Consider the following 13846-nt stretch of genomic DNA (forward strand, 5'->3'; position numbering starts at 1 on the left):
TCTCAAATATAAAATAGATTTGGATTTGTTTAACACTGTTTTGGTTACTACATGATTGTGTTATTTTTATTGTTGATGACTTCACTATTATTCTACAATGTAGAAAATAAAAAATATAGAAAACCCCTTGTAGGTGTGTCCAATCTTTTGACTGGTTCATTTTTACTTCTCAGAAAAGGCCCAGACCTGTGTCCTCATATGTAGTCACCCCGCTCCTCCGCTCTCTCCACTGGCTTCCAGTTGAAGCTCGCATCCGCTACAAGACCATGGTGCTTGCCTACGGAGCTGTGAGGGGAACGGCACCTCAGTACCTCCAGGCTCTGATCAGGCCCTACACCCAAATAAGGGCACTGCGTTCATCCACCTCTGGCCTGGTCGCCTCCCTACCACTGAGGAAGTACAGTTCCCGCTCAGCTCAGTCAAAACTGTTCGCTGCTCTGGCTCCCCAATGGTGGAACAAACTCCCTCACGACGCCAGGACAGCAGGAGTCAATCACCACCTTCCGGAGACACCTGAAACCCCACCTCTTTAAGGAATACCTAGGATAGGATAAAGTAATCCTTCTCACCCCCTCCCCCCTTAAAATATTTAGATGCACTATCGTAAAGTGGTTGTTCCACTGGATGTCATAAGGTGAATGCACCAATTTGTAAGTCGCTCTGGATAAGAGCGTCTGCTAAATGACTTAAATGTAATGTAAATGTAAATGTAGTTACAGCCATGGTTATGGGGAAGGGTAAACGACTGCTGTTGTCCCGTAGCATTAGCTAGCACGCTTGCTGTCAACCAGAAGCTACTACACAATAAGAGCCTGCAAATGTAGCAGGTAAACTCTGTTCATCTGGAGATACAAAGCCCAGTTAGCTCTACAAACTATTTTTCTGCCTCAGAACATACTCGGTAAACTACAAAACGGAGCGTCACAGTAGATGGAAGACGTGGTCCCGTGTCATTAAACTTTTAGTAGCGCAGTCGAGTTTTTCTTGTTTGTGTTTTTGTCTTTAGCGCTCCTCCTATCTCTCTCTCTCGCTCTTCTGCCTTATCGCGAACAGAGCAGCACAGCCTCACATGCTATTCATCTTTAACAAAACATGCTCCGTGCTAGGCAGTAGGCAGGCACACACACCCTACCTGCCCTCATCGTAGACACGGACCCTTTTTTAAGCAGGCACCAAGGTCCCATCAATAGTCCGTCATTGTAAATAAGAATTTGTTCTTAACTGACTTGCCTAGTTAAATAAAGGTCAGATAAACAATACAAAATAATTTAATAGAGAAGGCCACTGTGGACATAGATGCTGCCTTTCAGTGTAAATCACATTGTAATATATTTGGGAGAAAATACATTAGAGTGTAGAATCTTCCTTTACTGTTGTTTGTTCCCAGATGCTGAGTTTGAGTGCAAACATCACTGACTATCATGCAATATGAGGACACAAATGAACCCTGTCCTGTCCCCCTGCAGAGCCCCAACTGAAAGGCATTGTCACGAGACTCTACAACCGGCATGGCTTCTACCTCCAGATGCTTCCGGATGGCACCATGGACGGCACAAAGGACGAAAGCAGCTCCTTCTGTAAGTATGTCTGTCTGTCTGTCTGTCTGTCTGTCTGTCTGTCTGTCTGTCTGTCTGTCTGTCTGTCTGTCTGTCTGTCTGTCTGTCTGTCTGTCTGTCTGTCTGTCTGTCTGTCTGTCTGTCTGTCTGTCTGTCTGTCTGTCTGTCTGTCTGTCTGTCTGTCTGTCTGTCTGTCTGTCTGTCTGTATAACCCTGCTGTCCTTCTGTCTGTCTGTCTGTCTGTCTGTCTGTCTGTCTGTCTGTCTGTCTGTCTGTCTGTCTGTCTGTCTGTCTGTCTGTCTGTCTGTCTGTCTGTCTGTCTGTCTGTCTGTCTGTCTGTCTGTCTGTCTGTCTGCCTGCCTGCCTGCCTGCCTGCCTGCCTGCCTGCCTGCCTGCCTGCCTGCCTGCCTGTCTGTCTGTCTGTCTGTCTCTCTAACCCTGGTGTCCTTCTGTAAGTCTCACACATGTCTGTCTGTCTGTCTGTCTGTCTGTCTGTCTGTCTGTCTGTCTGTCTGTCTGTCTGTCTGTCTGTCTGTCTGTCTGTCTGTCTGTCTGTCTGTCTGTCTGTCTGTCTGTCTGTCTGTCTGTCTGTCTGTCCACAGTTTGTATTGAAATATAAAAGTCTGTATAGGCACAGTGAGAATCTTTAGAAAGTACGTATTTTTAGACAGTTATTGTACAAAAGTTACTGCATAACAGTCTGTGAATCTTAAATATATTGTAGATGTGTACAGGGCTCTTACACTTTAGCCAGTGTGGACACTTTTTTAGGTAGGTACAGTATAGAAACTGTAAGCACAGTAAATCACTGCATAACATAACAGGTCCCGGTTGGGGTATTGAAGTTTGTTCAGAGATTAGAGGACAACTGTGAAGTGTTTTTGAGTGTGAGTTACGGTATATTTCATAACAACTATAACTCTATCAATCCTTACATCAGGCTTACCGTTACTGTGAGCTTTCTGTAAGGGGAACAGGCTTAGGGGAGAGGAAGAGGTGAAGTGCAGGATGGGAGAGGGAGGCAGGGAAGGGTGAAGAGCGAGAGGAAAGAGGTGTAGAGAGAGAGAGATGAAGAGCGATAAAAAGACAGAGGGAGAGAGAGTAAGAGAGAGGGAGAGAGAGAAAGAGGCGGATGGAGAGAGATCTGGCATGTACAGCCCAGTACAGGACTCATAAATGGTTCACTTTTCATTAAAAGCAGATGATTTATTCATTCCCACAGCACGGTAGAATTGTTGAGTGATTGACATCACAACGGCATAATCATCTACCCCACCGCACAGAATATTGACTGGGATAGATTAGTGTTTTGTGTGTGTGTATGTGTGTGTGTGTGCGAAGTGTGTGCATGCGTCTCTGTTTGTGTATGTGTTTGAGCGTCTATGATCAAGGTCTGGAATATCTCATTTTGTATTTACTGTAGGCCAGAACAGAATGGCAGGCCTCCCTGTGGAGGGAGCAGAAGTTCCTCTCATACACCACAACTGTGGTTCTGAGTGGCTGATGGACCTGCCTAGCTTTTTGTCTCACTACAGCGTAGTCTCCTCAGCCTCTCTCCTTCTCCCCCTCTCTTTCTCTCTGCCATCAGCCCCAGGGTGGGACCCCCAACCTGTTCCCTGACCTCTCCTATGAAAAAAGTGTGTGTTTACGTGCATGCCCGGATGCGTGTGTGTGTCTGCCTGTGTACATGTCCATGCGTGTGTGTGTTTGCATGTGTGTGTGTCCATGTGTGTGTATATGTGTGTAATTACACACCCCACTGCAGAGTGTGCTGAGGCCAGTCAGTAAAGGGCCAAATCAGCAGCAAATGGAGATAAATAATTAAGGAGGAAACAGTCAGATTCATATCTGAGTTCTACAGAGACAAGCTGCCTCCCAAATTGCACCATATTCCCCTTGTAGTACACTACTTTTGACCAGGTTCCATATTGCGTAGTATACTATGTAGGGAATAGGTTTCCATTATGGACACAGTCACAGAGTCTGGAGTGTTCTGATGGACCAGGCCTACCCAGGCTTCCCCTGCTCTCTCTTGCAAACAGGACAAACACACGCTACTTTCACACACACACACACACACACACACACACACACACACACACACACACACACACACACACACACACACACACACACACACACACACACACACACACACACACACACACACACACACACACACACACACACACACACACACACACACACACACACACACACACACACACGCCATTCAGCAATATGCTTTATCACAGGGGACAATTTTAGGGCTCATCATTGAGTCCTAAAATCCCACAAAAATGTGGGCTGGACCTCTCTGTCTGGAAGAAGAAAGCTGCATTCTCTTTGATTTATTTACAAAGCAATCTGACAGAAACTCCCTCTATATGTAACATCATTCATTAAGATACAATCATGAGTTACCAAACCTGTTCACAGGAATGGATAACACTAGAGATCCCTCCAGTCTCCACAGATTTGGGAAAATCTGTGTTTTGTATTTTTTGCCCCTAATTTGTGGAACAATCTGCAGAGTTGACTGCAGTTAGATGTGCTGGTGTCACTCAGGCATTTCCATTATTGATTAAGGACCTCTATGTAGTTGAATGTGATTTTAGTTGTTGTGTTGAATTGTATTGTTTTATACGCATGTGTACAGTCGTGGCCAAACGTTTTGAGAATGACACAAATATTAAGTCTGCTGCCTCAGTTTTTATGATGGCAATTTGCATATACTCCAGAATGTTATGAAGAATGATCAGATGAATTGCAATTCATCGCAAAGTCACTCTTTGCCATGCAATTGAACTGAATCCACAAAAAAACGTTTCCACTGCATTTCAGCCCTGCCACAAAAGGATCAGCTGACATCATGTCAGTGATTCTCTCGTTAATACAGGTGTGAGTGTTGACGAGGACAAGGCTGGAGATCACTCTGTCATGCTGATTGAGTTCGAATAACAGACTGGAAGCTTCAAAAGGAGGGTGGTGCTTGGAATCATTGATGTTCCTCTGTCAATCATGGTTACCTACAAGGAAACATGTGCCGTCATCATTGCTTTTTACAAAAAGGGTTTCACGGGCAAGGATATTGCTGCCAGTAAGATTGCACCTAAATCAACCAATTATCAGATCATCAAGAACTTGAAGGAGAGCGGTTCAATTGTTGTGAAGAAGGCTTCAGGGCGCCCAAGAAAGTCCAGCAAGCGCCAGGACCGTCTCCTAAAGTTGATTCAGCTGCGGGATCGGGGCACCACCAGTACAGAGATTGCTCAGGAATGGCAGCAGGAAGGTCCCAACCATCCAGGAACAGTTTATTGACGAACAATGCCTTTTACAGCATGATGGAGCACCTTGCCATAGAGGCAAAACTGATAACTAAGTGGCTTGGGGAACAAAACATCGATATTTTGGGTCCATGGCCAGGAAACTCCGCAGACCTTAATCCCATTGAGAACTTGCGGTCAATCCTCAAGAGGAGGGTGGACAAACACAAATCCACAAATTCTGACAAACTCCAAGCATTGATGCAATAATGGGCTGCCATCAGACTGTTATGCAGGTGAATGAGGACCCAAAAGCGACTTGGCGAAAACAGAGTCTTTATTCCAGTAAAAGGCAAAAGCAATACTACTGGACAATTAAAGAAGAAAACAAAACATGAAAAAACTTAAATCCACTCGTAGTGACGAGGACAGACTGGAGACTCGACCATTGACTGCAGGTTGCCTCGGGAAGGCACCGACCGTAGCAGACTTAGACACCTGCTCACACGCAGCATCTGAAGGAGACAAGACACGACAGGGCGAGACAATGACACAGCACAGCGAACATCATATAAGGATCCGACAAGGACAGAAGCGGAAAACAAGGGGAGAAATAGGGACTCTAATCAGAGGACAAAATAGGGGACAGGTGTGAAAAGACTAAATGAGTGAGTTAGGAGAATGAGGAACAGCTGGGAGCAGGAACGGAACGATAGAGAGAGGAGAGAGAGGGAGGGGGAGAGAGAGGGATAGAAAAAGGGAACGAACCTAATAAGACCAGCAGGGGGAAACGAACAGAAGGGAAAGCATAATGACAAGACAATATAAGACAAAACATGACACAGACAGGATGTGGCCCAGAAGTTAATTGACAGCATGCCAGGGCAGATTGCAGAGGTCTTGAAAAAGAAGGGTCAACACTGCAAATATTTACTCTTTGCATCAACTTCATGTAATTGTCAATAAAAGCCTTTGACACTTATGAAATGCTTGTAATTATACTTCGGTATTCCATAGTAACATCTGACAAAATATCTAAAGGCACTGAAGCAGCAAACTTTGTGAAAATGTATATTTGTGTCATTCTCAAAACTTTTGGCCACAACTGTATGTTGTTTATGTTTTTATTGTCATGTGTACATGACTCTCTCTGTGTGAAGTGATTCTTCATATCAATGTGACCCAAGGTTAAATAAGACAAGATCTAGACGTAAAATAATGTTCAACGAACACACACACACACACACACACACACACACACACACACACACACACACACACACACACACACACACACACACACACACACACACACACACACACACACACACACACACACACACACACACACACACACACACACACACATAGAGAAACTCCCTCAAAGTCCATTTGACCATTGGAAGTTGTCAAAGGACACTGGGATGGGATGCATCCCTCCCTCCCTCGCTCTGACAATTAAGTAGAGAGGCTGTTGTTGGCGGAGGTCCCTGGGTGTTTGGTCCCTGGCCAGGGGTATTACACACTGCGGCTGCACCTCCCTGTCAGTTAATTGCTCATTTTACTAACGCCAGCCTGTCAGGATGACCCCTGCGGCCCCCTCAGCCTTCAGCCTCCGGCCTCGGAACTTCCACCCCCGGCCCCCTGACAGACCCCAGACACAAGGCCCCAGTCCTGGGCACATAGACCCATCCCCCACCCTGGGCACATAGATCCAGCCCCCGGCTTCAGCCATGGGAACTTTCCCCCAAGGCCCCCTTACAGCCACGACGGGTCGGGCCACGGGAACCAGCACACACTCAGGAGGGAAAAGGTGGATGGGGGTATACACCCACCCCCATCACCTATGTCTTGATTCAACCCCTCTGCTCTCATCTCGGGGAAAATGCTTATTTTCTTCCTCTATGACTTTAGAGGTCTGGACCTTTGAAGGGATGGAGGAAGGGAGGGAAAGAGAAAGGGGGAAGCAAGGGAGGGAGGGAGGGAGGGAGGGAGGGAGGGAGGGAGGGAGGGAGGGAGGGAGGGAGGGAGGGAGGGAGGGAGCAGAGGAACAGAGGGGAAGACAGAGAATAGGGAGAGAGGGGAGGGATGAGAGATGAAGGAAAGAGGATAGAGAGAGAGGAGGGAATGCGCTGCCAAAGGAGCAGCTGGTGAGCCACTGATGGCCATTCAATCACTGTGTCTCCCCCCTCTGGTGGGAGGTACAAGAGACTGGCTTTTTCTCTACCCCCCCCCCCTCTCTCTTTCAGATGGTTATGTAATGGGGTAATGAGGGAAAGGGGGAGGAGGGAGGGATGGAGAGAGAGAAGGAGAGAAGGGGGATCCAGAGTTTGGACACCTCTTCTCTGTCCAGCTGGACTGACCAGTGGATTGTCACGGTGACATGAATGTGTGTGTAAGAGAGCCAGACCTCCCACCTGACGGACATGGCGGAGGAAGGGGAGACAGGGGGAGAGAGGAGGAGAGGAGTGGGGGAGGATGTAGCAAGAGAGGAGGGACTCTCCCGTCCTACACAAAAAGGCAGGAAGAAGAAACAGACTGGAAAATGAAATGATGAGATAGAAAAATACAGGGAGGGTGAGAGAGAGAGGGTGAAAGAAAGAGAGGGTGAAAGAGAGAGAGGGTGAGAAAGAGAGAGGAAGGGAGGGTGGGGAGAGAGGGTGAAAGAGAGAGAGGGTGAAAGAGAGAGAGGGTGAGAAAGAGAGAGGAAGGGAGGGTGGGGAGAGAGGGTGAAAGAGAGAGAGGGTGAGAAAGAGAGAGGAAGGGAGGGTGGGGAGAGAGGGTGAAAGAGAGAGAGGGTGAGAACGAGAGAGGAAGGGAGGGTGAGAGGCTGCGAGATAAGTTTACAAGAGGGTGGCTGAGACAGAGAAAAGCAGAGAACCAGAGAGTTGCAGAGGAAGACAAGAAAGTGAGATATTTTGTTTGAAAGGGTGGTGTCAATGGATTTGGCCTGCTTTGGAGATCTCCATCCATCCGGAGGGACAGGGGGAGTGGGAGGAATGGAAATTCCATCAGAAATCCAGAAAGACCAGTTAACTTGATTCCCTGAACCTTTATCCTCTCTAATTCCTGCTGCGAAAAACATTTATTCATCTCTCTCAGCTTCGGGATTGGTCTAGGCTGACATCGTCTTTTCAGTTTCAGTAACTCAATAACACACACACACGCACGCACGCACGCACGCACGCACACACACACACACACACACACACACACACACACACACACACACACACACACACACACACACACACACACACACACACACACACACACACACACACACACACGCTTTATAAATACATTTGATTTGATTTGATGAGCGGAAGAGGAATATGGAGAAGGTGAAATCAAGGAACTATTGTGTGAGAGAGAGGGAAAGAGAGCGAGTCAGGGAGACAGAGAGAGCGAAAGAGAGAGAGAGAGAGAGAGCGAGAGAGAGAGAGAGAGAGAGAGAGAGAGAGAGAGAGAGAGAGAGAGAGAGAGAGAGAGAGAGAGAGAGAGAGAGAGAAAGAAAGAGAGTGAGTCTAGGCGACAGAGAGAAAAGAGTGAAGAAAGAGAAGAGGTACTGAGAAATGAGGATTTAGAACAATACAGATGCATGAGAGTAGAATAAGAGATATTAGCTTCGCAGGAGGGAGAATGAAAGACACGAATAGGGGATTGAATGAGATAACTAGATAGGGAAACAACAGCACTAAAGGAATAGAGTCAGGTTAAATGCATACAAAATGTTTGACAGACAGACAGAGGCAGGTAGATAAGAGTTTAAAGGTTGTGTGAGTAGGTGGGGAGAGAGAGGGAGAGTAGATGGATGGACAGAGAGAAATTGAGAAAATAATATATATATTTTGTATTATATATCCTAAAAAGAGAGGTATGGGTATGGCTTGTGGTCTCTATAGTAGTTGACCTCTCGTGACCCCTATCCTCTTCCTGTTGATCTGTCTCTGATCTGATTGGTGAGTGATGGTGGAGGGAGCAGAAGCTTGTCACCAGCCATCCAGGCAACTCTAATCTCTTACAGCAGCATTGCCATGGCGATGAGAGATGAGTGACAGCCCGATAGGGGTGCACTCAGGCTTTGAACATAAAAAGAGTATGACACTATACTTCAATAACCTGTCGAACACCCAAGCCCTTAACAATGAGTGACTGTCTGAATACCCATACTAGCATACTTCATACTCACACTACCTACCATTTAGCACATACCGTTTAGTAAAAACTGACTGGCTGAGTTGGTGGGGCGGGGCCTAGTTCGGGTGGATCTTTCCAAATTCAACAGACATGCACCTGATAATAGATCATTTCCAATTGGATTAATTTCTCTAAACTCTGAATAGAATAGGAATGGAGTTATAATCCTACTCAAGCTGGTTATAGGGAGACTATTAGACCTTTACCGTAGCCCATATCGCCCATCTAGCACTGATCATTGGAAACGAGATCAGAATGACTGCTAAAGGCCGGATCCATACATGTAATAATTCTATATGTAGCCTACAAAACGAAAACAATCGACGTGTTCAAATCAAAAGGCCCGATTAACACGTCATCAATAATGCAGCCACATCCCGAATCCCCGGTGCCGACACATTCAGAAATCAAAAGATGGTTTAGCGTTTAGTTTAAAAGCTCTGACGAAGGAACACTTTTCAAAATAAGCACTTTTCAATGACAAAAAAGGGGTTGGGGGGAGGAAGACTTCTGTTTTCAAAGGTGTAGCGATGCAATACTCATGTTCATTTAAAGGAGAACAAAAAACCACTGAGCTTACATTTGAACACCACCGCAGTAGCTTTGCTGTACAGCATTTTCCCAATGAAGTGACCTCGTTTTGTTGTTTGGCTACTTGAAGAGAACCCGGCACTATCATTCGCAGCTCACCTCTTCCAATGCACTGTGGGAAAGTGTGCATCGGATTCTACGAGATGAAGAGCCTAAATGACTATAACATCCTGGCATTTAAACCATCCTTGATTTAAGAAAATTCACATACTATAACCCGTTTTATTTTCACATATTGAGAATACTTTGTTTCCCGCTATTCATTGATTTCGCTAGTATGTCCCCATTTCTAACTGATCAGCTGTTGTCAAAGCCAAAATGAGTATGACATCCAGGCTTTTAAAGTATACTCAATCTTCAAAATGTCACATACTATTAAACTACATTTTTTCACATACTCAAACGTTCTACTATTTAGGACGCAAGTACGAGTATTAGGTCTCTCTCACCCGTCATCCCAAACCGGAAGTTGAGAATGAGCAATACTTCCTGTATTTCTTCTACTTGTAGTCCCTCTACTTCCTGTCCATCTACTTCCTGTCCATGTGTTGAACTCTCTCCATGACACAGACAGCTGATCCTCTCGTTCTCGGCTCAATACAGCACAACATCTCCAGAAAGACCACTGATGCCCTCTCCTCCATACCTTCCATCCATCTCCCCATCCTCCCTCTCCTCGATACCTTCCATCCTCCCTCTCCTCCATACCTTTCATCCATCTCCCCTTCCTCTCTCTCCTCCATACCTTCCATCCATCTCCCCATCCTCCCTCTCCTTCATGCCTTCCATCCTCCCTCTCCTCCATACCTTCCATCCATCTCCCCATCCTCCCTCTCCTCCATACCTTCCATCCATCTCCCCATCCTCCCTCTCCTTCATGCCTTCCATCCTCCCTCTCCTCCATACCTTCCATCCATCTCCCCATCCTCCCTCTCCTCCATGCCTTCCGTCCTCACTCTCCTCCATACCTTCCATCCATCTCCCCTTCCTCTCTCTCCTCCATACCTTCCATCCATCACCCCTTGCTCTCTCTCCTCCACACCTTCCATCCATCACCCCTTCCGATCTCTCCTCCATGCCTTCCGACCATTTCCCCTTCCTCTCTCTCCTCCATGCCTTCCATCCATCTCCCCTTCCTTTCTCTCCTCCATGCCTTCCATCCATCTCCCCTTCCTTTCTCTCCTCCACGCTTCCATCCATCTCCCCATCCTCCCTCTCCTTCATACCTTCCATCCATCTCCCCATCCTCCCTCTCCTTCATTCCATCCTTCCATCCATCTCCCCTCCCCACCCTCCCTCTCCTTCATGCCTTCCATCCATTTCCCCTTCCTCACTCTCCTCCATGCCTTCCAACCATCTCCCCTTCCTCGCTCTCCTCCATGCCTTCCATCCATCACCCCTTCCTCTCTCTCCTCCACACCTTCCATCCATCACCCCTTCCTCTCTCTCCTCCATGCCTTCCATCCATCTCCCCTTCCTTTCTCTCCTCCATGCCTTCCATCCATCTCCCCTTCCTTTCTCTCCTCCACGCTTCCATCCATCTCCCCATCCTCCCTCTCCTTCATACCTTCCATCCATCTCCCCATCCTCCCTCTCCTTCATACCTTCCATCCATCTCCCCATCCTCCCTCTCCTCCATACCTTCCATCCATCTCCCCTTCCTCTCTCTCCTCCATACCTTCCATCCATCTCCCCATCCTCCCTCTCCTTCATGCCTTCCATCCTCCCTCTCCTCCATACCTTCCATCCATCTCCCCATCCTCCCTCTCCTCCATACCTTCCATCCATCTCCCCATCCTCCCTCTCCTTCATGCCTTCCATCCTCCCTCTCCTCCATACCTTCCATCCATCTCCCCATCCTCCCTCTCCTCCATGCCTTCCGTCCTCACTCTCCTCCATACCTTCCATCCATCTCCCCTTCCTCTCTCTCCTCCATACCTTCCATCCATCACCCCTTGCTCTCTCTCCTCCACACCTTCCATCCATCACCCCTTCCGATCTCTCCTCCATGCCTTCCGACCATTTCCCCTTCCTCTCTCTCCTCCATGCCTTCCATCCATCTCCCCTTCCTTTCTCTCCTCCATGCCTTCCATCCATCTCCCCTTCCTTTCTCTCCTCCACGCTTCCATCCATCTCCCCATCCTCCCTCTCCTTCATACCTTCCATCCATCTCCCCATCCTCCCTCTCCTTCATACCTTCCATCCATCTCCCCATCCTCCCTCTCCTTCATACCTTCCATCCATCTCCCCACCCTCCCTCTCCTTCATGCCTTCCATCCATTTCCCCTTCCTCACTCTCCTCCATGCCTTCCAACCATCTCCCCTTCCTCGCTCTCCTCCATGCCTTCCATCCATCACCCCTTCCTCTCTCTCCTCCACACCTTCCATCCATCACCCCTTCCGATCTCTCCTCCATGCCTTCCGACCATTTCCCCTTCCTCTCTCTCCTCCATGCCTTCCATCCATCTCCCCTTCCTTTCTCTCCTCCATGCCTTCCATCCATCTCCCCTTCCTTTCTCTCCTCCACGCTTCCATCCATCTCCCCATCCTCCCTCTCCTTCATACCTTCCATCCATCTCCCCATCCTCCCTCTCCTTCATACCTTCCATCCATCTCCCCATCCTCCCTCTCCTTCATACCTTCCATCCATCTCCCCACCCTCCCTCTCCTTCATGCCTTCCATCCATTTCCCCTTCCTCACTCTCCTCCATGCCTTCCAACCATCTCCCCTTCCTCGCTCTCCTCCATGCCTTCCATCCATCTCCCCTTCCTCTCTCTCCTCCATGCCTTCCATCCATCACCCCTTCCTCCCTCTCCTCCATGCCTTCCATCCATCACCCCTTCCTCTCTCTCCTCCATGCCTTCCATCCATCACCCCTTCCTCTCTCTCCTCCATGCCTTCCATCCATCACCCCTTCCTCCCTCTCCTCCATGCCTTCCATCCATCACCCCTTCCTCTCTCTCCTCCATGCCTTCCATCCATCTCCCCTTCCTCTCTCTCCTACATGCCTTCCATCCATTACCCCTTCCTCTCTCTCCTCCATGCCTTCCATCCATCACCCCTTCCTCTCTCTCCTCCATGCCTTCCTTCCAACCATCTCCCCTTCCTCTCTCTCCTCCATGCCTTCCTTCCATCCATTTCCCCTTCCTCTCTCTCCTCCATGCCTTCCAACCATCTCCCCTTCCTCTCTCTCCTCCATGCCTTCCTTCCAACCATCTCCCCTTCCTCTCTCTCCTCCATGCCTTCCTTCCATCCATCACCCCATCCTCCCTCTCCTCCGTGCCTTCCTGGTTGTTGTTCTCCTCGTTTATTTATTGTGTATTGACTTGTTGGGATTGATTCAGCAAAGCCGCCTATCTCCCCATCTCCCCCCACCCATCTCTATCTCTCTATTTCGCTCTCTCCCTCCCTCTGTCTCTTACTCTAACAACTTTAATTAATCTAGCAGTCTCCCCAGCGCCACGCCGAGTGTCTTAAGAAAGAACGAGGGGAGGGGAAGAAAGAGAAGGGGAAGCGAAAGAGAGAAACGGCAGGCTGACCTATTATCTGCTGTAATCCATATGATTAGAAAGAGAGACACCTTTCATGGAGAGAGAAAGGAGGACTAACTCTCACTCTCGTAGAGAGAATGAGTGTTATGAGAGAGGTGGGAGGGAGGGAGAGATTAATAGGAAAGTGGAAGACATAGTAGATACAGTATCTTCAGAAAGTATTCACACCCCTTGACTTTTTCCACATGTTGTTGTGTTACAGCCTGAATTTAAAATGAATTAAATTGCGATTTTGTTTGGTCACTGTCCTACACACAATAGCCCAGAATCTGAAAGTGGAATTATGTTTTCAGAAAATAGTGAAAAATGAAAAGCTGGAATGTCTTGAGTAGATAAGTATTCAACCCCTTGGTTAATGCAAGTTGCATGGAATCACTCTGTATGCAATAATAGTGTTTAACATGATTTTTGAATGACTACCTCATCTCTGTACCCCACACATACAATTATCTATAAGGTCTCTCAGTTGAGCAGTGCATTTCAAATACAGATTCAACCACAAAGACTAGGGATGTTTCCCAGTGCCTCACAAAAAAGTGCACCTATTGCAGTCATTGAAAATCCTTTTGAGCATGGTGAAGTTATTCATTATTCGAACTCTTTGAATGGTGTGTCAATACGCCCAGTCACTACAGAAATACAGGCGTCCTTCCTAACTCAGTCTTACGTTAGGACAATAAC

At 47.6% G+C, this 13846-nt stretch overlaps 1 protein-coding gene across 1 annotated transcript in view; it reads left to right on the forward strand.

The window, feature by feature from the left end:
- Positions 1-13846, forward strand: part of LOC124013604 (fibroblast growth factor 11-like) — a 128279-nt gene that overhangs the window by 55210 nt on the left and 59223 nt on the right. The window contains exon 3 of the mRNA XM_046327921.1: positions 1467-1577. Within this exon, the coding sequence (XP_046183877.1) occupies positions 1467-1577 (111 nt within the window). The remainder of the gene's footprint in view (positions 1-1466; positions 1578-13846) is intronic.

Source organism: Oncorhynchus gorbuscha, linkage group LG25 (genome assembly GCF_021184085.1).
Source record: "Oncorhynchus gorbuscha isolate QuinsamMale2020 ecotype Even-year linkage group LG25, OgorEven_v1.0, whole genome shotgun sequence".
In the NCBI taxonomy this organism is placed as follows: domain Eukaryota; kingdom Metazoa; phylum Chordata; class Actinopteri; order Salmoniformes; family Salmonidae; genus Oncorhynchus; species Oncorhynchus gorbuscha.